Raw genomic sequence first — 26,456 nt, 5'->3', positions numbered from 1 at the left:
GGTACATTTGTTAAAATTGATGTACCTACATCATACATCATTATCACCTAGAGTTCACAGTTTAGAGTTCAATTTTGGTGCTGTGTACTTTGTGAGTTTGAAAAGATTTATAATGACATATATCCACTATTATAGTATCATATAGAGTAGTTTCACTGCTATTAATCACCACCAATATTCCTAACTTTGGGACAAGAAACAACCAAATGATACTAGAAATTTTTTCAGGTACTCGTGGAGTATTTTCAAAATCATACCCCCAAAGTGTATTATAAAGATAATCTCAATAAATATTAAGAATCAATATCACACTGATTATCATATAAGCCATAATAATGGATCTAAAAAAGATTATAATGAATGTCTCAAATTACCTGTATGAATTTGGGAATTTATAACCAATCCTCTCCCTCATTTGCTATAGATTAACAAAAACCTCTGCTACTTGGCAGGAGTAAAACCTTGAGTATTTCAAGAGAAATTCTGTTACATTGCTCTTTAAAGGGGGTACATGGCTTGAGATAAAACTGACTCTGATCTTTTCTTCAGCTCAGTTCAGTTGCGTCTAACTCTTTGCAATCCCATGGACTGCAGTGTGCCTGGCTTCCCTGTCCATCACCAACTCCAAGAGCTTGCTCAAACTCATGTACATGGAGTCAGTGATGCCTATCCAAAAAATCTGCACAATACCCTAAAATATAAGGTTTTCTCTCTCCTGCAAGCATAACTTAGGTTGGGTTAGCTAAAGTATGGTTAACTTCCCTAACTTCATCTTTATAGCATACAGGGTAAAACTGGTAATGAAGAATAGAAATCAATAGTCAGCATCAGCTTATTACGCCTCAAACTGCAGTCTGAGTTTCTGAGAAAATGTGCTTTTTAAAAGTAGTTGAACATGTCGTACTTCAAGCATACCTCTAAGTGATTAACATTTAAAAAACTCCATTTAGTACAGCTTTTTTAATGAAACCAATATGACATCAGATAATATTTAATATCTTTAGAAAAATCCACTTAGTTATGAGTTATGAATGTTTTACTATAAATCCTAAGAAGCATCTCTTAAGACACACTGAAATTATACTTTTTACTCTAGAGTGAGTTTATATAGCTCTGATTGTTACATAGCTATCAATTATTTTTAAAATCTCTGCAGACTTTATATAGTATCTATTTCTACATAGAAAGAAATACTGTTCTTGTCCCTCCAGAGTTTACATCTATTAAATAATCCTAGACTAGAATGTCGAAAAATATGATCATTCTTTTAGAGGTGTTTAAATATCAATTAGTCAGTAACTATCTACTGAAAATACATCGTGCAAAATACTGTATTAAGTAATGGAGAAAATAAAGTAAAGCATAACATTTTGCTACCGTGAAGTACTTACAAGCTACTTGAAAAGATAAGACTTTCATGGAGAAAGACAAAGAAGGGAAGGCAGGGAGCAAGAAGGAAGACAAGAAGATAGAAAAGAAGGCATACGTGATGTCTTACACTTATTACCAGACATAATTCATTGATAAATTTTGTAAGAAAGATTAAAAATGACATAGAGATTCAGAAAAGATGAGTTTGCAAAACTGGAAATGACAATCTTTCTAATCTCTGGAAACTGTTTTACTTTTATGCTCCTGTGAACAAAGTTATTAAATTCCACTTCATCAAATCTTCGAGTTAAATTTAAATGTATATATTTAATCCCACCTCGAGTTACACAAGTACTCTTTCCTCTTTCTTCTTTGCCTACCCATCCCCCAGTACTCATTTCTTTTTGGAAGACTTTCTTCCTTCCCACTGCTATGTATTCTTTCTTTTTTCTGACCTCTCAGATGAACCCAGCACGTGGCAGCAACTGTACTTGGATGCTTCAGCAGTACCCTATGCATTCTTTGTCAAAAAAAGGTAATCATATTGAAACGTGATAAATGTCATCCATCTTTCTTACCAGACCATAAGTTCCAAGATTGCAGGTAGTATGTTTATCTTGATTTTTTCTCTTTTCCTAGCATCTATCTTGGGCCCTGCATTAATGACTATCTTCTGAATAAATGGATGCTCAATAATGTGATCTTGACCTTTAAAATAAGCAATATTCAGAAGAAAATGTTAACATAGTTTTCTAACATACCATTTGAAGGGCTGAAAGTTCTTCTGTTAGTTGAAAAATCTGTTTATTATATTGTTTTCTAGTGTTTATAATCTGTAAAGTAAGATACATATGAATTAAGTCTACAATAAAAATAATTAACATCTAATAAAACATGTATAATACTAATTTTGATTAAAAATAAAATTATAACTTTTAAGGCATAAAGGATAAACACAAAATATATTGAAGAGTCAAGAATTTATCATGACAGGGAAAGTAAATGAACAAGGTGATAAATCCTAAAGGACAGTGATTGTTAAATTTCCTGTCTTAAGATTCTTGTATACTATAAAAACAAACAATTTTGCTTTTACAATGAGTTCTTTATTAAAATTTATCATATTAGAAAGGAAAACAAAATTTAAAAATATTTACTTATTAAAGAAACCTACATGCAGGTCAGGAAGCAACAGTTAGAACTGGACATGGAACAACAGACTGCTTCCAAATAGGAAAAGGAGTACATCAGGCCGCATACTGTCATCCTGCTTATTTAACTTATATGCAGAGTACATCATGAGAAACTCTGGGCTGGAGGAAGCACAAGCTGGAATCAAGATTGCTGGGAGAAATATCAATAACCTCAGATATGCACATGACACCACCCTTATGGCAGAAAGTGAAGAGGAACTAAAAAACCTCTTGATGAAAGTAAAAGAGAAGAGTGAAAAAGTTGGCTTAAAGCTCAACATTCAGAAAACGAAGATCATGGCATCTGGTCCTATCACTTGATGGCAAATAGATCGGGAAACAGTGGAAACAGTCAGAATTTATTTTGGGGGGCTCCAGAATCACTGCAGATGGTGATTGTAGCCATGAAATTAAAAGACGCTTACTCCTTGGAAGAAAAGTTATGACCAACCTAGACAGCATATTCAAAAGCAGAGACATTGTTTTGCCAACAAAGGTCCGTCTAGTCAAGGCTATGGTTTTTCCAGTGGTCATGTATGGATGTGAGAGTTAGACTTGAAGCTGAGCGCCGAAGAATTGATGCTTTTTAACTGTGGTGTTCGAGAAGACCCTTGAGAGTCCCTTGGACTGCAAGGAGATCCAACCAGTCCATTCTGAAGGAGATCAACCCTGGGATTTCTTTGGAAGGATGATGCTAAAGCTGAAGCTCCAGTACTTTGGCCACCTCATGCGAAGAGTTGACTCATTGGAAAAGACTCTGATGCTGGGAGGGATTGGGGGCAGGAGGAGAAAGGGACGACTGAGGATGAGATCCACCAGTCCATTCTGAAGGAGATCAGCCTTGGGATTTCTTTGGAAGGACTGATGCTAAAGCTGAAACTCCAGTACTTTGGTCACCTCATGCAAAGAGTTGACTCACTGGAAGACTCTGATGCTGGGAGGGCTTGGGGGCAGGAGGAGAAGGGGATGACAGAGGATGAGATGGCTGGATGGCATCACCGACTCGATGGACATGAGTTTGGAAGAACTCCGGGAGTTGGTGATGGACAGGGAGGGCTGGCGTGCTGCGATTCATGGGGTTGCAAAGAGTCAGACACAACTAAGTGACTTAACTGAACTGAATCCCTTATAAGTAAAAGTAACTAAAGTTGTCACAGGTTAACATAAAAAATACACTTTTTTGAAAATATGTATATTTTCCAAAAATTAAAAAAATATTTAGAAAAGTGGTATTATTGTACATTTATGCAAATTTCCTTAATTTCTCTGGCTTAATAGAAGATGGACTCTCACCCTTTTCTAGCAACACAAGAGATGATTCTACACATGGACATCACCAGGTGGTCAATATCAAAATCAGACTGATTATATTCTTTGCAGTTGAAGATGGAGAAGCTCTATATGGTCAGCAAAAACAAAATGCGGGCTGACTGTGGCTTAGATCAGGAGCTTTATTGCAAAATTCAGGCTTAAATGGAAGAAAGTAGGGAAACCCCTAACCATTCAGGTATGACCTAAATACAATCCCTTATGATTTTATAGTAGACATGATGAATAGATTCAAGGGATTAGATCTCATAGATGAAGTGCCTGAAGAACTATGGATGGAGGTTTGTAACACAGTACAGGAGGCAGTAACCAAAACCACCCCAAAGAAAAATAATTGGAAGAAGGCAAAGTGGTTGTCTGAGGAGGCTTTATAAATAGCTGAGGAAAGAAGAGAAGCAAAAAGCAAGAGAGAAAGAGAAAGATATACCCAACTGAATGCAGAATTCCAGTGAAGAGCAAGGAGAGATAAGAAAGCCTTGTTAAATGAACAATGCAAAGAAATGGGGGAAAACAATAGAATAGAAAAGACTAGAGATCTCTTCAAGAAAATTAGAGATACAAAATGAACATTTTATGTAAGGATGGGCACAATAAAGGACAGAAACAGTAAGGACCTAACAGAAGCAGATTTAGAGATTAAGAAGAGGTGTCAAGAATACACAGAAGAACTATACCAAAAAAGTCTTAATAATCCAGATAACCATGATGGTATGGTCACTCACCTACAGCCAGACATCCTGGAGTGTAAAGTCGAGTGGGCCTTAGGAAGCATTATTATGAACAAAGCTAGTGGAGGTGATGGAATTCCAGCTGAGCTATTTCAAATCCTAAGAGATGATGTTGTTAAAGCACTGAACTCAATATGTCAGCAAATTGGGAAAACAGCACTGGCCACAGAACTGGAAAAGGTCAGTTTTCATTGCAATGCCAAAGAATGTTCAAACTACTGCACAGCTGCACTCTGTTCACATGCTAGCAAGGTTACACTCAGAATCTTCAAGCTAGGCTTCAGCAGTACGTGAACTGAGAACCTACAAATGTACAACCTGGGTTTAGAAAAGGCCGAGGAACCAGAGATCAAACTGCCAAAGTCCATTGGATCATAGAGAAAGCAAGGGAATTCTGGAAAAACATCTACTTCTGCTTCACTGACTCTGCTAAAGGCTCTGACGGTGGAGAAAAAGTGGAAATAGTGATAGATTTTCCTTTCTTGGGCTCCAAAATCACTGAGGATGGTTGGCTGCAGTCATGGAAGTAAAAGATGCTTGCTCCTTGGAAAGAAAGCCATGACAAACCTAGACAGCATATTAAAAGCAGATACTTCACTTTGCCAACAAAGAGCCAAAGCTATGGTTTTTCCAGTACTCATGTACAGGTGTGAGGGTTGGACTATAAAGAAGGCTGAATGCTTAACACTTCATGCTTTCAAACTGTGGTACTGGAGAAGACTCTTGAGAGTCCCTTGGGTTGCAAAGAGATCAAACCAGTAAATCCTAAAGGAAAAAAATCCCTGAATATTCATTGGAAGGAATGATGCTGAAGCTGAAACTCCAATACTCTGGCCAACTGATGTGAAGAGCCGACTTGCTGGAAAAGATCCTGATGCTGGGAAAGATTGAGGGCAGAAGGAAAAGGGGGTGACAGAGGACGAGATGGCTGGATGGCATCACCGGCTCAATGGACATGAGTGTGAGCAAATTCCGGGAAACAGTGAAGGACAGGGAAGCCTGGCGTGCTGCAGTCTATGGGGTCTCAAACAGACACGACTTAACAAGAACAGAGACATGGTAGGCTTTGTAAGTGGTTCAGTGGCAAAGAATCTGCCTACCGATGCAAGAGCTGCAGGGGACACAGGTTCAATCCCTGAATCAGGAAGATCCATGGAGGAGGAAATGGCAACCCACTTCAGGTTTCCTGTCAGGATAATCCCATGGACAGAGGAGCCTCGAGGGCTACAGTTTATGGGGTTGCAAAGAGTCAGACACAACTGTTCATGCATGCAGGCACAGAGATATGGCAGTCAAATACAATGATGTATAAACATGGACTGGATCCTGAACTTTAAAATCTAAACAACCTTAAAGAATATTCTAGAGAAATCTGAGTGTGGCCTGAAATAATACTGATTTTTTAAAGATATGGTAATACTGCTGTGGTTGCATAACAAAATGCCTTTTGTCTAGAAAACAGATGTCAAGATGAAGTGTCATGAGGCCTGAAGCTTATATTTGAATGTATGGCAAAAGGGAAGAGTGTGTATGGAACATAAAGAGACATGAAAAGGACATAGCAAGACACTAAAAGTTTTCTGGGTGAGACAGAAATAAGTGTTCATTGTACAATTCTTTCATTTTCACGGATTTGGAAATTTCTTTTTTTTTTAATATAAATTTATTTTAATTGGAGGCTAATTACTTTAGAATACTGTATTGGTTTTGTCATACATCAACATGAATCCACCACAGGTGTACACTTGTTCCCCATCCTGAACCCCCCTCCTACCTCCCTCCCCGTACCATCCCTCTGGGTCATCCCAGTGCACTGGCCCCAAGCATCCTGTATCCTGCATCGAACTTGGGACTAGTGATTCGTTTCATATATGATAGTATACATGTTTCAATGCCATTGTCCCAAATCATCCCACCCTCTCCCTCTCCCACAGAGTCAAAAAGCCTGTTCTATACATCTGTGTCTCCCTTGCTGTCTCGCATACAGGGTTATCATTACCATCTTTCTAAATCCCATATGTATGTGTTAGTATACTGTATTGGTGTTTTTCTTTCTGGCTTACTTCACTCTGTATAATTGGCTCCAGTTTCATCCACCTCATTAGAACTGACTCAAATGGATTCTTTTTAATGGCTGAGTAATACTCCATTGTGTATATGTACCACAGCTTTCTTATCCATTCATCTGCTGATGGACATCTAGGTTGCTTCCATGTCCTGGCTATTATAAACAGTGCTGCGATGAACATTGGGGTACACGTGTCTCTTTCAATTCTGGTTTCCTCAGTGTGTATGCCCAGCTGTGGCATTGCTGGGTCATAAGGCAGTTCTATTTCCAGTTTTTTAAGGAATCTCCACACTGTTCTCCATAATGGCTGTACTAGTTTGCATTCCCACCAACAGTGTAAGAGGGTTCCCTTTTCTCCACACCCTCTCCAGCTACTCTGTTTTTTAGTTTTTTCGTCTTTAAAATGGGTTTTTGTGGTTTTTGCTCCTAAAATCACTTTAAATTTTTTAACTTTACTCTCACCACTTATGAATTAATTCATATTAGAGGAAAAGACAAATATTATGTCCTCCCTTTTTCTTCATATGTAGGCAAAGTTATATTTCCAAGATAGTTTATTTTAAAAAATTTTTTGTATTTATTTATTTGGTTGTGCTGGGTCTTCTTTGTGGCATGTGGGATCCAGTTCCCAGACCAGGGATCAAACCCAGGCCCCCTGCATTGGGAGTGCAGAGTCATGGCCACTGGACCACCAGAGAAGTCCCTCTAAGACAGTTCTAACTTTCATAAGGCTCAGAATTCAAACCAAGAAACAATTCTTTACTTTTAACGCAAAAATGCAAGAGTTAGTTTTGATAATGGAATTGTAAACGGTAACACAATTCACAAACTGTATGGTATCAGCATAATGTGACTGAATAGCCCTGGGCTCAGTATAGCAAGGAGAAGGTATGAGTCTAAGTTCTGGCTTTAATTAGTATAAAATTTTGAGTGAATCAATAACCTCTCATGGGTTTAAGCTTCATTACCAATGAAGTAAGAGATTAAAGCAGATTTCTCTAGTACTCTTGTTCTAAGATACTGCAAATAACAGGATATTTTCTTCTTTTGCTTATGTATCCCAAGATTCTTTTTGATCCTTCTTCTTGACGCTATACTTAAGGTGAGTTAGTCTTCACTATATTCCTAGTTTAAATCTCTCTCCTTCCCACTTACCCTACCCACCACCTCTATTTCACTCCAGCTCTAATCATGGGGCTCATGGGGCTACCATCATGAGATGATTTTTATGTGAAATTTAGTACAGCTGATATAACCAGTTGATAGTTACTTACCTAGGTTCATAAGGCAAAAACTCAGGTAGTAGCTAGTCTTAAGCTGTGAAATTCTATAAAATTTTGAATTTTAAATATAATTAAAACTCCTTACCGCTGTCCTGGTTCTTAGGGAAGCGTCTTGCACAATCTGAGAAACCGTTTCTTTCATTTTCTCTATATCTTCTTGTTTTTGCTTCTCCTCAAGCAGAGCCTTCAGAAAATAATTTGATGTTATTATAGATCACATCATTATTAAGATTATATAATAAGTGGGTAAAAACCTGTCTACTAATCACTTTCTTAAAAACATACATCTTATTTGGAACTTCTCAGACATCTCTAGTTGGAGATCTTGTCTAAGTTATGATTGATATTTATTTCCTCTAACTTCCTCACCTGATCTTGTCCTCACTAAAAAATTATTATTCTTTGATATTTATTTCAGACAGTACCATCACTCTTCTGATCCCTACAGATGGAAATTTAGAATTATGTTTGAATTTTCCTTCTCTTTTATTACCTATGTAAAATTTATCAAATTTAAATGTTATATTCTTGGAGAAACCTCTTAGGCTTTCCTTTCTATTAATTAATTTATTTATTATTCCATTCCTTTCCACTATTTGGTTTTATTCAAATTATGTCACTTGTCACCTCATAACTCCATCACGGCCAATACCACCCACTTCATCTCAATGATATTTCTAACCAACCAATCCTTTTCATTTCCCCTTAAAAAATACTCTTATGATCCTAGTTCTGTTGTCAGTCACACCCCATTTCTTTGCTTTTTTGTGGAACAAAACTTCTAAAGTCTGCACTTGCTCATTTCCAAAACTTTCTATTATGTTGGCCCTAATCAGGCTTTCACCATCATCTCTACACTGCTAACTCAAGAGTCACCTCTGAGTAATTATCTTATGTGATCTGTAAAGCACTACTTGAGATAAAAAATTTCTTTTCCTTGTTCTACTTTCTTTACTTTGCTTTTAGCATATCATAATATTGGTTTTCCTCTTAACTCACTGATTATTCCGTTTGAGTCTACATTGCTGTTTCTTCCTCTTTCCTTGAACCTCTTTATTAATGGACAACCCAAGACTTAGTTCTTGGTCTTTTTCTCTATTCAAATCCATCTCTTGGTGGTCTAATCTAAACTCCTCGTTTTAAATATCATTTATATGCTGACAAGTCCCAAGTTTATATCTCTAATTCAAATATCTTCCTGAACCTGGAACTCCTAAAATTTTAGGTTTGAGTCAATCTTTTTTTTTAAATTAAATATCATTACTTACTAGTGGTTCTCTGTTTTGACCCCACTATCTTCCAAAGATACCATACACATTCCTATCTCTATTTTTTGTTCCTCCACTTATATAGGTAAGCTAGTGAGAAGTAACAGCTATTCTGATATAACAACCTTGTCAGGGAGAATGGGACAATGGGAAAAGGAAGTTTCATAAGAAAACCATGCTAAAGCTGTCTTTCATGCCTGTTTGTATGACTGGTTCAAAGAACTTTTGACTTCTTGGAACAAGCAACTGAAAGTGGGAACTCTCTGGTCATTAAGCAGTGAGTCAAGAGGGAACTTAATACACACTGCAGACATAAACATGAAATTTGACTCAAGACCAATTTGTAGACTTGAGACCTGGTTGAGAAAATTTAAGGGACAAGCACTGAGTATCACTACTATCTTCTCTGTCCACTGTGCTCCATACAAAATGATCATCTTTATGATCTGATGTTAAGAACACTCATATGGTTAAGCTTCAGATTAGATAAATAATTTTACCCTGCTCTTAATTTTTCTAGCTAACTTAGGTGTTTAGAGGAATTTCCAAGAATACTGTGCACTTTGTGCCTTTCATCCTAGTTCTAACAGACAGTATTCAGATCACCATTCATTGATGACTACTGATGGACTCAGATATGCAGATGACACCACCCTTATGGCAGAAAGTGAAGAGGAACTCAAAAGCCTCTTGATGAAAGTGAAAGTGGAGAGTGAAAAAGTTGGCTTAAAGCTCAACATTCAGAAAACGAAGATCATGGCATCCGGTCCCATCACTTCATGGGAAATAGATGGGGAAACAGTGTCAGACTTTATTTTTCTGGGCTCCAAAATCACTGCAGATGGTGATTGTAGCCATGAAATTAAAAGACGCTTACTCCTTGGAAGAAAAGTTATGACCAACCTAGATAACGTATTGAAAAGCAGAGACAGTACTTTGCCAACAAAGGTCCATCTAGTCAAGGCTATGGTTTTTCCAATAGTCACGTATGGATCCAAGAGTTGGACTTGAAGAAAGCTAAGTGCTGAAGAATTGATGCTTTTGAACTGTGGTACTGTAGAAGACTCTTGAGAGTCCCTTGGACTGCAAGGAGATCTAACCAGTCTATTCTGAAGGAGATCGGCCCTGGGATTTCTTTGGAAGGAATGATGCTAAAGCTTAAGCTCCAGTACTTTGGCCACCTCATGCGAAGAGTTGACTCATTGGAAAAGACTCTGATGCTGGGAGGGACTGGGGGCAGGAGGAGAAGAGGACGACAGAGGATGAGATGGCTGGATGGCATCACTGACTTGATGGACGTGAGTTTGAGTGAACTCCGGGAGATGGTGATGGACAGGGAGGCCTGGAGTGCTGCGATTCATGGGGTCGCAAAGAGTCGGACACGACTGAGCAACTGAACTGAACTGATAAATGCAGAAGACCACTGTATCTACTACTGTGGGCAAGAATCCCTTAGAAGAAATAGAGTAGGCCTCTTAAGTCAATAAGAGTCCAGAATGTAGTGCTTGGGTGCAATCTCAAAAATCACAGAATGATCTCTGCTTGTTTCCAAGGCAAACTATTCAACATCACAGTAATCCAAATCTATGCCTTGACCACTGATGCTGAAGAAGCTAAAGCTGACCAGTTCTATGAAGATCCACAAGATCTTCTAGGACTAACACCAAAAAAAGATGTCCTTTTCATCACAGGGGACTGGAATGCAAAAGTAGGAAGTCAATAGATACCTGGAGTAACAGGCAAGGTTGGCTTTGGAATACACAAATGAGGCAGAGCAAAGGCTAACAGAGTTTTGACAAGAGAACACACTGGTCATAGCAAACACCCTCTTCCAACACCACAAGATATAACTCTACACATGAACATCAACAGATGGTTGATAACAAAATCAGACTGATTATATTCTCTGCAGCTGAAGATAGAAAAGCTATATACAGTCAGCAAAAACAAGACCAGGAGCTGACTGTGGCTCAGATCATGAACTCCTTATTGCAAAATTCATACTTAAATTGAAGAAAGTAGGGAAAAACACTAGACCATTCAGGTATGACCTATATGAAATCCCTGATGATTATACAGTAGAAGCGACAAATAGATTCAAAGGATTAGATCTTATAGACAGAGTGCCTGATGAACTATGGATGGAGGTTCGTGACACTGTACAAGGGGCAGTGATCAAAACCAATGGACTGGTTCCAAACTGAGAAAGAGTATGTCAAGGGTGTATACTGTCACCCTGCTTATTAAACATATGTGTAGAGAACATCATGCAAAATGCCAGGTTGGATGAAGCACAAGCTGGAATCAAGATCGCACAGAGAAATATCAACAACCTCAGATATGCAGATGACACCACCCTTATGGTGGAAAGTGAAGAAACTAAATAGTCTCTTGAAAATGAAAGAGGAGAGTGAAATAGCTGGCTGAAAACTCGACATTCAAAACACCTTTAAGATCATGGCATTTGGTCCCATCACTTCAGAACACATAGATGGGAAACATGGACAGACTATATTTTTGGGGGTTCCAAAATCACTGCAGATGGTGACTGCAGCCATGAAATTAAAAGATGCTTGCCCCTTGGAAGAAAAGACAGCATATTAAAAGACAGGATATTAAAAAGCAGGACATTACTTTGCTGACAAATGTCTGTCTACTCAAAGCTATGGTTTTTCCACTAGTCGAGTATGGATAAGAGAGTTGGATCATAAAGAAAGCTGGGCACTGAAGAATTGATGCTTTTGAACTGTGGTGTTGGAGAAGACTCTTGAGAGTCCCTTGGCCTGCAAGGAGATCAAACCAGTCATTCCTCAAGGAAATCAGTTCTGAATATTCACTGGAAGGACTGATGCTGAAGCTGAAACTCCAATACTTTGGCCACCTGATACAAAGAACTGACTCACTGGAAAAGACCCTGATGCTGGGAAAGACTGAAGGCAGGAAGAGAAGGGGAGCACAGAGGATGAGATGGTTGGATGGTATCACTGACTTGATGAACATGAGTTTGAGCAAGTTCTAAGAGCTGGTGATGGACAGGGAAGCCTGGTATGATACAGTCCATGGGGTTGCAAAGAATCAGGTACAATTGAGTGACTGAACTGAACTGAATTCTGATCACAGAAGGGAATACTATCTGAAAGACATAAAAAGTACTTTAGCATTCCCACAGCTTAGATTTGGATGATTATTTCTTTTTTTATTTCCTAGTAGTTTCTTAACATGTAACTTTCAGCTTGTTTTGTTTTTAATAGTCCTCTTGGAAAACCCTTTATCACGTAAGAAAGGAAACATACACAAAGTATTTCGTTTGTATTCTGCATAGTTCTCAGTGGAGTACTATACATGTACTAGGTATTGAATAAACGTTATTTCAGTGAAATAATAATTTAATGATCCCTGAGATGGGAATACCAGACCACGTGACCTGCCTCTTGAGAAATCTGTATGTAGGTCAGGAAGCAACAGTTAGAACTGGACATGGAACAACAGACTGGTTCCAAATAGGAAAAGGAGTACGTCAAGGCTGTATATTGTCACCCTGCTTATTTAACTTATATGCAGAGTACATCATGAGAAACACTGGACTGGAAGAAACAAAAGCTGGAATCAAGACTGCTTGGAGAAATATCAATAACCTCAGATATGCAGATGACACCACCCTTATGGCAGAAAGTGAAGAGGAGCTAAAAAGCCTCTTGATGAAAGTGAAAGTGGAGAGTGAAAAAGTTGGCTTAAAGCTCAACATTCAGAAAATGAAGATCATGGCATCCGGTCCCATCACTTCATGGGAAATAGATGGGGAAACAGTGGAAACAGTGTCAGACTTTATTTTTTTGGGCTCCAAAATCACTGCAGATGGTGACTGCAGCCATGAAATTAAAAGACGCTTACTCCTTGGAAGAAAAGTTATGACCAACCTAGATAGCATATTCAAAAGCAGAGACATTACTTTGCTGACTAAGGTCCATCTAGTCAAGGCTATGGTTTTTCCAGTAGTCATGTATGGATGTGAGAGTTGGACTGTGAAGAAGGCTGAGTGCCAAAGAATTGATGCTTTTGAAGTGTGGTGTTGGAGAAGACTCTTGAGAGTCCCTTGGACTGCAAGGAGATCCAACCAATCCATTCTGAAGGAGATCAACCCTGGGATTTCTTTGGAAGGAATAATGCTAAAGCTTAAGCTCCAGTACTATGGCCACCTCATGCGAAGAGTTGACTCATTGGAAAAGACTCTGATGCTGCGAGGGATTGGGGGCAGGAGGAGAAGGGGACGACAGAGGATGAGATGGCTGGATGGCATCACGGACTTGATGGACGTGAGTCTGAGTGAACTCTGAGAGTTGGTGATGGACAGGGAGGCCTGGTGTGCTGTGATTCATTGGGTCGTACAGAGTCAGACACGACTGAGTGACTGAACTGAACTGAACTGGTGGCTCAGACGGTAAAGCATCTGCCTGCAATGATGGGAGACCTGGGTTCTACCCCTGGGTTGGGAGATCCCCTGCAGAAGGAAATGGCAACCCACTCCAGTACTCTTGCCTGGAAAATTCCATGAACAGAGGAGCCTTGTAGGCTACAGCCCATGTGACTGCAAAGATCACATGACTGAGTGACTTCACCTCACTTCATGTAAGGGAGCCAGAAACATTAAAAACAAATTTTGTGACTTCTATGAACTAAATACCATTAAATGAAAGTGGTAAAAGCCAAAAGATATGATATGTGATAGCACAGTAATCACAATTGTGAGAGGGTTAAAAAAACAAAGAACAGTTAAATCTTCATAACTAAATTTACTTCCTGTCAATGAAGCTTCTTGCTGTATTAATTACATATGTAATAAAGGGGAAATAAACATTAATAAGATTCATCTTATTCAAGTGAACAAAATAGAGTATACATACTGCAGTAAATTGCTTCAGAAGATCTTTTTTAAGTATGAGACTACTGGGATGAAGATTAGTTACACAAAGATGGAGATATAAAAGAAGTCTGATATGAAAGTTTTAGGAGAGGGCTGACACTATCATATTTTATGATGTTAGGTCTTAACATCAAGAGAGCAGTATGTCTACCATTAGTGAGTGTAGCAATTTCATTCTCATGTGTTAATTCTGTAGTTATTGATTCCCTTACTATCAGGTCACATGGAGGAATGTTCAGCATTTCATTGTTTTATTTATTATATATTTATTATTATTTGATTAAACTTGTTTACTAATTTTCTTACCTGATTTTTTTGAAGGTTGGCTTCTTCTAGGAGTTGCATGCTATTTCTGGCTCTTACGATAGCTTCGTATTTCTCATCTTCTAATTCACTGCACTTTGCTTGTAACACTCTGGTCTGTTCCTCCAGATGTGTTCGTTCTGCTCTTAATTGGGTGGCTTCTTGAACTGCCACAGATAACCTAAAAATTAATAGTTCCATTGAGAAAGTTAAAAATTTTTAAAAAGGAAGAAGGAGACAGGAGATTTCCAAAGCATCTATTACAGGATAAGCACTATTCCAGTTACTTTCACATGTATTTTCTCATTTAATTCACATAAAAGTTCTATAAAGTAGGTTTCAAATATTTCCATTTAAAAATAACAAAGACCCAGAGAGCTTAAACATTTAATTATGGTCATATGAATAAAGAGCAATGGGGCTTAGACGAGCCTAGATATCCTGACTCTGACTGCATTACACTTTGTACATTTTTCTACTCACACTAATTCATTCTGTCTTAATAGTCACATGACAGTGTTATAAAGCAAATCCTTAAAGAATAAGTTATTCTGTTTATTTGGTCCTTTTTTCTTTTAGCTTTTTCCTTGGCTCCTTTCCTTATGCTCTATCCAGGTAACCCATGTTAAAATAATGCATATATTTAAATATTTTTTCCATGTTCATAAAATCATATGTATGATTTTTATATACACACATACACATAAATATACATACACAGTATATACACATCTATCCATAGGTTTTTAAACATAATTTTTCCTGTTATAAAAACTAAGATCATAGTATACACCCTTTTCTGCACTCGCTTTTTAATATTCAATAATGCCTTATAAAAATCACCTCAACCAATATAACCAGGAACTCTTCTTTCTTAGTCTGATGGATGTAACTTCTCCTCACTGTTAATTTGTATCTCCCGAATTCCTGGAGAGTTTAAGCATTTTTAAAGTTTGTTAGCTAAGTGAACTGTCTTCTTTGAATTCCCTCTTCATATCCTTTGCCCATTTTTTTTTCTGATGGCTTATTTACTTTGCTTATTCCTTTATAAGAAGTTTTTGAATATTAAGATATTTAACCTTCAGTTTGTTCTATATGGTGCAAATACTTTTTCCCAAATCTGGTTTTTTGTTGTTACCTATTGTCTCTATTTCAGAAATCTTTATTACACTAAAAATGCTCACTTTAATATTACTAAATTTGACTATTTTTTTCAACATCTGGGATTTTTTAAAAAGATGATCTCCCTTATCAAGAGATTGTTAATGTAAGCTCCTAGATTTCCTCAAAAAAAGTTATGCCCTAACACTTTTAACCTGTAAATCTTTAATTAATCTGGAATTTACTTCTGAACGTGCTATGAGAGAGGAGTCCAATTTAATTTTCTTCCAGATTGAGAGCCAGCTGTATGAGTAGCTTTAGCAACTGATGAACTGAAATAATCCCTTATCATATCTAAAATATGCAAATATGACTTACTAGTAGATTGTCATGACTCACTAATCTATTTGTCTATTTGATGCCCAAATCATATTGATTCGATTATAGTGGAGTTACAGGATAGTACATTCAGATCATCAGCTTCATAATTTAAAGGTTTCCATAATTTTATAACATAAAAGATGTATTACTTTTGTTATTATTCTCATATAGCACTTTTACATGCTCTGCAGCCAAATCTTATATGAATCCTTTCTTTCAGCTTACTAAAACTGGGTCAAGTTCCCTCTTTATAATAATAGTAACAGCAATGATAATCACAAACACTTGTAAGAGCAGTCTTTGTGCTAGGTACTTTATGTATGTTAAAGAAAACATAATCCTCAATATCTTCAACAATGCTATGATATAGGTTACAGCATTAGCCTATGATGTAGGATATGAGGTTATACTATATAAACTAAATGGGGTAGGTTAAAACATTATTTTATAGATAGATAAACTGAAGTACAAAGAGGGTGAGCAACCTGCCCAACATTATTGATCTAGTTACTGATGAAGCTGGAGTTTGAATTCAGTCAGTTTGTGCCCAGAGTCAGTGTTCCTAAAAACTATACTATACTGCCAAATAGAAACTTCCACTTAAATTATACTGATTCAACTCACAGATCCATAACTATACAGCAAGAGGCTGTCATTTCAAGTTAAGTTGGTTAATACTAAAATTCAGGGTACCAAATGAAAGTTTGCATACGGAACTTTATCACTCCCCTCTGCCCCCGACTCTTCAGTTTTAGGACACACTCAGGTTTGTGTGCTTCAATTCCCAGCCACATCAAAAGGCTGATGGACCCTACTTTAAACTTTGGAGAAATTAGGCCAAGAGAGAGCACCCTCAGACTCTGATATCTGAGGACTGTCCAAGGATTGCTCACTAACTCAATATAATACTGCCAGACTATAAGACCACTTATACATACCTACCTACCTATCTACTTTCTGGTGTCTTACTTTTTGGATAAAAAACTGAGATATAACTGACATACAACATTACAGTCAACCCCCCATATCTGTGCTTTCCACATCACAGATTAACCAATCACAAATCAAAAATACTTTAAAAAATCCAGAAAACCTCCAAAAAGTAAAACTTAAATTTGCTATGCATTGTCAACTATTTACATAGTATTTATATTGTATTTGTAGGTAACCTAGAGATGATTTAGAGTATACAGGAGGATGTGCGTAGGTTATATACAAACACTGCAACTACTTTATAAGAGATTTGAACATCTATGGATTTTGGTATCCACAGGGGTCCTGAACCCAAAACCCAGTGGACACTGAGGGACAATTATATATTAGTTTCAGGTATAAAACATAATACTTCAGTATCTGCATATATTTTGAAATAACCACAATAAGTCAAACTCATATCACCACATATACAATTGAAATTTTTTTCTTGTGATGAAAACTTTTAAGAGCTATTCTCTTAGCAACTTTCAAATATACAATACAGTATTATTAACTCCAGTCACCATGCTGTATATTACATCCCCATGACTCATTTTTTTTATATAATAGGAAGTATATACCTTTTGATTACCTTCACCTACTTCTGCCACCCCCGACTCCTTGACTCTGGCAACCGCCAATCTATTCTTTGTATCTATGAGTTTGGTTTTTAAAAATAAGATATGTTTCATGCTTTTGTGTATGGGCCATGCTAATTTTCTCTGTATGTTCCAGTTTTTAGTATATGTGACGGTGAAGCAAGTATTCTGGTATCTTACTTTTAAATATCAATGGATAGAATGGATCACCAAGCCTTTGAAGGAAGACAGACAGGCATACAGAAAAAAACGAATGTTCGAGAAAGCAGAAACAATGCAGATGGCAGAATAAAAAACAATATTTTAAAATACTTAATAAAGAGACAATGTAACATTTATCTGTACTAAGATACTATAGAAAAAGAAACATTCAAAGGATAAGAAATGGCTCTTTAAAAAATTATGATAGCTAAATAAAATATTCAACAAATGGTTAACTAGAAGAAAATTTAAAGAAACCTCCAATTGTCACCCCATGGACTATACAGTCCATGACATTCTCTGGGCCAGAATACTGGAGTGGGTAGTCATTCCCTTCTCCAGGGGATCTTCCCAACCCAGGGATCAAACCCATCTCCCACGTTGCAGGTGGATTCTTTATCAGCTGAGCTACCAAGGAAGCACCCAAGAAAGGAGAAAATAAATGAACAAATGGACTATGGGACAGAAAAAATATGAAAATGAGGGAATCAATTCTTTAGATCCAATATCCATCCTTTAGATCCAATATCCAGCTAATACTATGTTTGAGAAAAAAAAATGATAAAAAGGAATAAAATTATTCAACAAGAATAATAAAAAAAACCCTGAAAAATTCCCCCAAATTGGAGAACATCATTTCTATATTGAAATGTCCCCAGTAAAATGAATGAAAAATAATTCTTACTAAACATACATGCTGTGCAGTTTTAGAATATTAATTGTGGCAGCAGTGGAGTGGATGACCCTGCAAGTCACCAGGGGAGGGGGAACCAGGTCAAATAGAAAAATTTAGAATTCTGAATGAAAGGAATTTTTAAGGTAAAAATTATTTAAAACCTAGAATTTCCAACATAGGATTCATTATTCAGTCAAACTATGAAACACCTTTAAAGGTAAAATAAAGATATTTCTAAACAATGTTTTTAAGTACACCTTCCATGTGTACTCAGGAAGCTGAGGGGAATGACATCTATTAAAATGGGGTGGAGGCAACAAAGGACAACAAAGAACAGTGGTTCAAATTTTGGTCTTATTGGCATATTCTTTGAAAGAAACACCAAATTTAAAAATATGAAGAGGTAGTTTAAAGCAATTTTATTCATTTCACTCCAATCTCATTCAACAGAGCAGATACAAACTAGCAGTCTTTCCCAAAGAACTGTCATTCCCTAGAGATAATTCCAGTCCCCATGAGTTATCTAAAAAAAGTGGGGTGGGGGGGTGGGTGGCTGTCTTTGGAAGATGGCAGGAAATGATTTATGCTTCCTAGATGTCTGTGGCATTTGAAAGAATCACAAATAATAATTTTATAAATAAGTAATATGTGTTTGATTTTACAGAACAAAGATGCCCATTAAAAACACAAATTTTCAATCTGGTAGTTCCATTAAATGGGATAGATTTACATCTAAAACAATGGCTGAACATTAGACACACACCAACTACACTAATAATTCTGCTTTGTCTTATATAAAATAATAGGAGTTTTTAAATTTTAAAGTAAAACATTTTTATCACAATAGAAACAATATTAATTTAATAGCTCAAAAAGACAGTCAATGTAAAAACTTCCTCTTCAGAGGCAACTAGCTGAATACTGAACTTTAAAAAATACTCTTAGATTTTCTTACATATGCAGGAATCCCTTCTTCAGAAGCTTTCAATTAAGTTATAACTTTATACTAAAAGCCAAACAAAAAACCCTGAAAATCTCAAAGCCTTAAGTACTAAAAACACAACTTAAAGCACAGATGAACAACTTGATTCCTTACGAAGTACTATCAGAATCAAAGGAAGTGAAGTTCACTTATTCAGATTTCACCATTTCAAGTCTCTAGCATTTAGGTGCATAACAGAGAATGCTACTAAAATAACAAATAAAAAAATCTACAACCACAGACTTTTTCTCTAAGGTAAACAAAAAATAAGCTCAAGAAAACAGTCAAATATTTGACCAACTACTGAAACATTTAGGGGGAAAAAAAAAACCCAAAACCCCAGCACTTAAAAATAACAACTTCTTTCATCAGAATCTCAAGTTAGCAGTTAAAATCATTTAGTTCTGAACAAACTGTGAAGAAAGAAATTACTTTCATTAACATTTTGGAGAATAAGAAACAGAAGTCCAAAAACACTAATTGTTTCTGAACAAACACAATCAGCCATGGATCTGTGACTAGAACTGAGATCTCAATTTTGATGTGCTTATTTCAGTAGACTATTTCTGAGTATAACAGTTTCTAATCTACAGAGTGGATTTTTTAGCTATAAACCATAATGTGATTTTATGGGCTGTAGTCACTATATCTTTAATAGACCACAGATGACAATTTTAATGTTTCTTAAAGGAGTATGCAACAAGTATGCATTAAGATAGCAATTAAAGACAAAGCTACAAAATATATTTAAAAAGTAGTGTGCGTGCTCAGTCGCTAAGTCGTGTCTGTTTGCAATGTCATGGACTGTAGCCCTCTGGGTTCGTCTATCCATTGGATTTTCCAGGCAAGAATTCTGGAGTAGGCTGTCATTTCTTTCTCCAAGGGATCTTCCTGACCCAGGGATCTAACTCATGTCTCCTGTGTCTCCTGCATTTGTAGGTGGATTCTTTACCACTGCATCACCTGTGGAAGCATCCTAAAAAGTAGCCCAGACCTTCAAAGGAACTGAAAATTACTGTTTCATAAGACTTCAGGGAAAACATCAACAATGATTTCTCAAGTATTTTTTCTCATGTATCTGCTCAGCAAGGAAAGGATTTTTCTATATAATTTTTACCCAACTTCATTATCTCTTTTCCTGTTTTAAGGTGAAAAGGAACATTTTTAATTTGGGGATTAACTAAACTTGACTAATACTGTTTTGGAGAAAAAGCAAAGAGAGAAATGATCTCTGAGTATATGTTCAAAATATATGTTCAATCTTTTGAATATGACTTTTAAAATAAGCAATATCCAACAAAATAGATTTTAAACCTATGATTTATAGTTTGTTTAGCACTTAAAAAAAACAAAGTATAATAAACAAATTCTAATATGGAATAACTTTTGAAGCTTGTAGATAAAGCTAGATGTATGTAACAATTTACCTTGCTTCTAATTGTTTCATACTAGATTGTAACTGCTGTAAGCGCCTATCTGATGCTTCTTCTCTTCCTTGTGCAGAAACCATATCCTCCTCCTAGAAAAGAAAAGAAACTGAATGTTTATGTTTAGTACGTAAAAATTCAGTAATCATTAAACAGAATAAATAAAACACTCTAAAGCTATTAGATAGATAGAATTTCATATATAAGTTTCAGTCAGTCAGTTCAATCACTCAGTCATGTCCGACTCTTTGCAAGCACATGGACTGCAACACATCAAGCTTCCCTGTCCATCACAACTCCGGGAGCTTGCTCAAACTCATGTCCACTGAGTCAGTGATGCTGTCCAACCACCTCGTCCTCTGTCGTCCCCTTCTTCTGCCTTCAATCTTTCCCAGTATCAGGGTCTTTTCCAATGAGTCAGTTCTTCATAACAGGTGGCCAAAGTGTTGGAGTTTCAGCTTCAGCATCAGTCCTTCCAATGAGTATTCAGGACTGACTGCCTTTAGGATTGACTGGTTTGATTTCCTTGCTGTCCAAGGGACTTCAAGAGTCTTCTCCAATACCACAGTTCAAAAGCAAAGCTTTTGGGAACAGAGCATGCATATACTAAAAAAGGGGAAGAGAAAAAAAAAGTGCAAGTGAAAGTCACTCTGTTGCTGCTACTGCTGCTAAGTCACTTCAATCGTGTCTGACTCTGTGCGACTCCATAGAGGGCAGCCCACCAGGCTCCCCGGTCCCTGGGATTCTCCAGGCAAGAACACTGGAGTGGGTTGCCATTTCCTTCTCCAATGCATTGAAGTCACTCAGTCGTGTCTGACTCTTAGTGACTCCATGGACTGCAGCCTACCAGGCTCCTCCGTCCATGGGATTTTCCAGGCAAGAGTACTGGAGTGGGTTGCCATTGCCTTCGCTCAGTCATGTCCACTTCTTTGTCTCCCCACGGACTGTAGTCCATGGAATTATCTAGGCCAGAATCCTAGAGTGGGTAGCCGTTCCCTTCTCCAGAGGATCTTCCCAACCCAGAAATCGAACCTAGGTCTCCCACATTGCAGGCTGATTCTTTACGAGCTGAGCTATTAGGGAAGAGAACCTATCAATAATTATGTATAGGTAAAACAATAATCGAATCAGAAATTGTATATGGATTTTTACCACTATTCCAATTATTTCTGTATAGTGCAAGTCTAACAAAATAAGACAGTGATTTGTAGGCAGATAATCTGCCTTTAGAGTATGTTCTCTTAACCAAGTTATGCTGCATTCCATTATAATCATAAATAGATTCTTGAAATAGTGATGCATCAAAATTAATAGGTTTTATTTGTACCATCTTTATAAAAATTTCCTGTTCATCCTTTCTTATCTCTTGGTGTGTTGGCTTTATTTTGCCCTCAACTTTGAAGCACAGTTCTATTAGACACAGAATTCTTAATGAGCACTTTTTTCCTTCACTACTTCAAGTGTACCACTCCAGTGTTGCTTTCACAGTTTCTTGATGACAGGTCCATCTATCTCTGTTCATTTTTCGGTTGCTGCTTTCGAGTTTCTCTTTATAACTGGCTGTCAGTTTTGTCCTGATGTGTTTAAAGTGATTTTCTTAGTGTTAATCTTACTAAGGGTTCACTGAGATTCTTGAATCTGCTAATATTTTCTACCAAATTTTGGAAGTTTTCAGATATTTCTTTAAACATCTTTTCTGCCCCTTACTTCGGCAACTCGAATTACACTTCTCTTGGCTTACTTCATGTCCCACAGATCTGAGGTCCTGTTCATTTTTCTTCCATCTTTTAAACGCTCTTCTTTGAACAGGAACATTTCTGCTCATCTATCTTAAAGTTCATCGATTATTTCTTCTGCTTGTTCTAATTTCTATTGCTGTTGTTTGGTCGCTCAGTTGTGTATGACTCTTTGTGATCCCATGGACTGCAGCACGCCAGGCTTCCCTGTCTTTTACTATCTCCTAGAGTTTGCTCAAACTCATGTCCACTGAGTCCATGATGCCATCCAACCGTCTCATCCTCTGTCATCCCCTTCTATTCCTGCACTCAATCTTTCCCAGAATCAGGGTCTTTTCCAATGAGTTGGCTCTTCGTGTCAGATAGCCAAAGTATTGGAGCTTTAGCTTCAGCATTAGTCCTTCCAATGAACATTCAGGATTGACTGGTTTGATCTCATTGCTGTCCAGGGGATTCTCAAGAGTTTTTTCCAGCACCACAGTTTGAAAGCATCAATTTTGAGCCCATCTAATAAAATCTTTATTTGGGTTGCTGTACTTTTAAAATCTAGAATTTCTATTTTTAAAATTATTTTCTAGTTCTCAATTAAAAACTCTTTAATCTTTTTTTCCCACTGAAATCTTATTTTACTCTAATTTTAAAATATTTTCTTTAACTATTTGAACATATTATAACAGCTTATTTGAAGTCTTTGCTAGCTAAATCCAAAAGCCAAACCCAAACTCAGTGAAAAGTGAGAAGTTTCTATCAACTTCTTCTTCCCTCTTCCCCTACCAATTATACTTTAGTATCTAGTAAGTTTTGATTGAAAACTGGATAATAAAGATAATGCATCACAGTTTCTCTAGATTCTATTTTGTTCTTTTGAGGATTATTAACTATTGTTCAGTTTAGGCAATTACCTTACCTAGATTCACACTCTGGGGTGTTTCCCCTACAGTGTGCAGCAGCTGCCATCTGTGATTTCATTTTTTGTCCCCACTGTTGCTTTTCTAGCTAGGCTCCCTGGGAACCAGCTGTGCCTGCATAATTTGAGGATCAATCAATTTTTGAGCAGAGGGAGGGCTCGTCCTCTTCGTGGATTCATTGCTCTTACAGATTCCCTGGTAATTTCTAGCTGCTCTGCCGGCTTTGAGCTCTGTCCACTGATACTTCAAATGTTAGTGCTTCAGCATTCAGCTGCTCAAGCTGCACACATCTCTGGAATGTACTCAGTTATAAAAAGCAGCAAACCTAAACATCTAGTTTCATATGGCTATATCTTTCAAGAGTCCTAGCCCTAAACTTTGATTTGAGCACTATTATAGTGTTAGTCGGTCAGTTGTTTCCAACTCTTTGTGACCCCATGGACTGGAGCCTGCCAGGCTCCTCTGTCCATGGGATTCTCCAGGCAAGAATATTGGAGTGGGTTGCCATTTTCTTCTCCACGAGTGCTACTATAGGAGCCTATAAAGTTTTTGCTTGCTGAAGCCATAGCTGCAGGGATTAGGGAGAACTCTGAGGCCAGAAAGTTAAAAACTCATGATTCTTATCTCTTTTGATGACTGTTTTGGGGAGTGCTGCAGTGCTTCAAAAAACCCAATTTTTATAACTATTATCTATGAGAAGGTTTGCATAAGCTTTTCACAAATCTACCGTTAATGAAAATCTATAACCAATTTTCACACATTAGGAAATAAGGCTTAGAGAAGTTACATAGCTAGTAAGCACCAGAGTTAGAGTTTTAATTATTAGATTCATCTAAATCTAAAGCCTGACCTCTCCATGACACTTTCTCTATTAAAATCTCTCTGTAAAACTTCTCTATTACACATAAAACGAACCAGTCTTCTTTGCCAATAAATAACACAAAAGATAGTATTAAACAAAGGGTAGTGTTAAATACCTCTTTTCCATTTACATCTAACCAGTTAACCTAAACTGGATTTTACATTAACATGTACTTCAGCAATGATGTGTTAAGGGATGATTATGATATCATGTTTATTAACTTTAAGGTATAGTGAATAGGAATAAAAAGTTATTTCCAGTGTTATAACTCAGCTTCCTAATTTCATATTCAGAGGACAATAACATGATTAATTCATTTTCTAGCAATCCTCTTTAACACCTAATCCAAAACAGATCGACAATAAAATACACAGAAAACAAAGCTACAGGCATCATACCAAGTTGTCTTGGAAAGAGGAACATACCTTCTTCTGCATCTGTCCTTGAAGGTCTTCAGTCACTTTAGTTAACTCTTCCACTTTTGCTGCTGCAACTCTCAGATCTAACTTGGCTTGCCTAAAATACAAAGTAAATCAACAAATACTGTTTTCATAGACGATAAAAATTTTTTTAAATTAGAAAAGAAACCTAAATTTGGTAAAATCGGTACTAACCACAATGTATCTAAAAATAAATCTAATAGATATTGAAAGATTCTTTTATTACTATTGAAAGACCTCTCTATGTGGAAGAGAGTGAAGAAAAAATAGATCTGAAAGGATGAGTTCAAAGTGGAAGTCATTAGTACTTTAATTGGATAAATTACATTTTATATTCAAATAATTCAACAGATTTCATGAAGAACTTTATCATCTTGATAAATTACAAGAATGTCAGTGCTTTATGTATACTACAGCTGTGTCTATCATTTCCTGAATAAAGTTAGAGAAATACTGCTTATTGGCCTTTCTATGAAAATGAACCCAAGTTTGAACACCTTGATCATTCCTTACACACTAGAAGTATAACAACCTCTTAACATAATGGACTGAAACATGTCTCAAGATAGTCTAATATTACTTTCTTTACAAAGGACAAAGGACAAGTTTCTGAATGTTTTAGCAGAATCAAATAAGTTTTAATATCTTGACTCCCCACAAAAAAAGATTTTAGAATAATAATACTTTCTAAAACAAAACAAAAAAAGATTTTTAAATTAAACACTAAGTGGAAATACAGAACATATGGATTATGGGGAAAAACATACATTTTTAGGAAGGAAGGTATTTTAGTGTAGGAATTGCCGATATTTATTTCTTAATTATATTTTATGTATGTATTATAAATACAAAGCATACCAGTGCTATTGAACCCAAAGAAATTATTTTATGCAAAACTCACAATAAATGTTAATTCATTACCTTTGACTTTAACAATATCTATAATTACATAACTAATTAGCATAAAACAACAGGAAATAAAAATCTAATAATACCTAAAATGTTTCAGGTAGTTATTAGGTTCCAGGATCTGCCTTAAATGTTCTGTGGATATCATCTCACTTAACAATAACTGTGAATAAGTCCTATTTTTATATCAAACTGAAGTCAAGCCAGTATGTTGACAGAGGTTAGCCAACTTGCCTATGGATTCAAAAATAAGTAATGAAATAGGTATTTAAGAGTCCTTTAGATATTTGTTGTTGTTATTCAGTTGCTAAGTTAAGTCCAACTCTTTGCAACCCCAGGGACTGCAGCCTGTCAGGCTTCCTTGTCCATCACTATCTCTCAGAGTTTGCTCAAACTCATGTCCATTGAGTCAGTAATGCTGTCCAACCATCTCATCCTCTGTCATCCCATTCTGCTGCTCCCAATTTTTTCCAGCATTAGGCTCTTTTCCAGTGAGTTGGCTCTATGATATACTGTTACCGAAAAATGGTACCAATAATGTCTCATAAGATTATGCACTTAAGAACAAACTTTGTTTTAAATGAACCCAATTTATAAAAATATGACTTTATTAGCCATAAAATATGTTTTCTATGCAAATTGATTCACCAGATGACAAAACAAAAACAACTTCAAGACCACCTTACACTAATGCACGTAAAACGTAGACTAAGAGACAATGTCAGGAGAGCATCTACTATATGAATCAATCAACAAATCTACCAGTTATAAAATTCTATGTATTTTAAAAAGAAA

General features: G+C 36.6%; 1 protein-coding gene across 1 annotated transcript in view; it reads right to left on the bottom strand.

Annotated features, from left to right (window-relative positions):
• SCLT1 (sodium channel and clathrin linker 1) overlaps positions 1-26,456 on the bottom strand; it is a 257,901-nt gene that overhangs the window by 103,063 nt on the left and 128,382 nt on the right. Inside the window, exons 10-14 of the mRNA XM_068989603.1 lie at positions 24,738-24,828; positions 20,807-20,898; positions 14,468-14,645; positions 8,058-8,156; positions 2,133-2,204 (exon numbers count right to left, since the gene is read on the bottom strand). Coding sequence (XP_068845704.1) covers positions 2,133-2,204; positions 8,058-8,156; positions 14,468-14,645; positions 20,807-20,898; positions 24,738-24,828 — 532 coding nt within the window. The remainder of the gene's footprint in view (positions 1-2,132; positions 2,205-8,057; positions 8,157-14,467; positions 14,646-20,806; positions 20,899-24,737; positions 24,829-26,456) is intronic.

Source organism: Capricornis sumatraensis, chromosome 17 (assembly GCF_032405125.1).
Source record: "Capricornis sumatraensis isolate serow.1 chromosome 17, serow.2, whole genome shotgun sequence".
In the NCBI taxonomy this organism is placed as follows: Eukaryota; Metazoa; Chordata; class Mammalia; order Artiodactyla; family Bovidae; genus Capricornis; species Capricornis sumatraensis.
The sequence above is the reverse complement of the archived record's forward strand: the minus strand, read 5'-3'. Positions and strand labels throughout refer to the sequence as shown.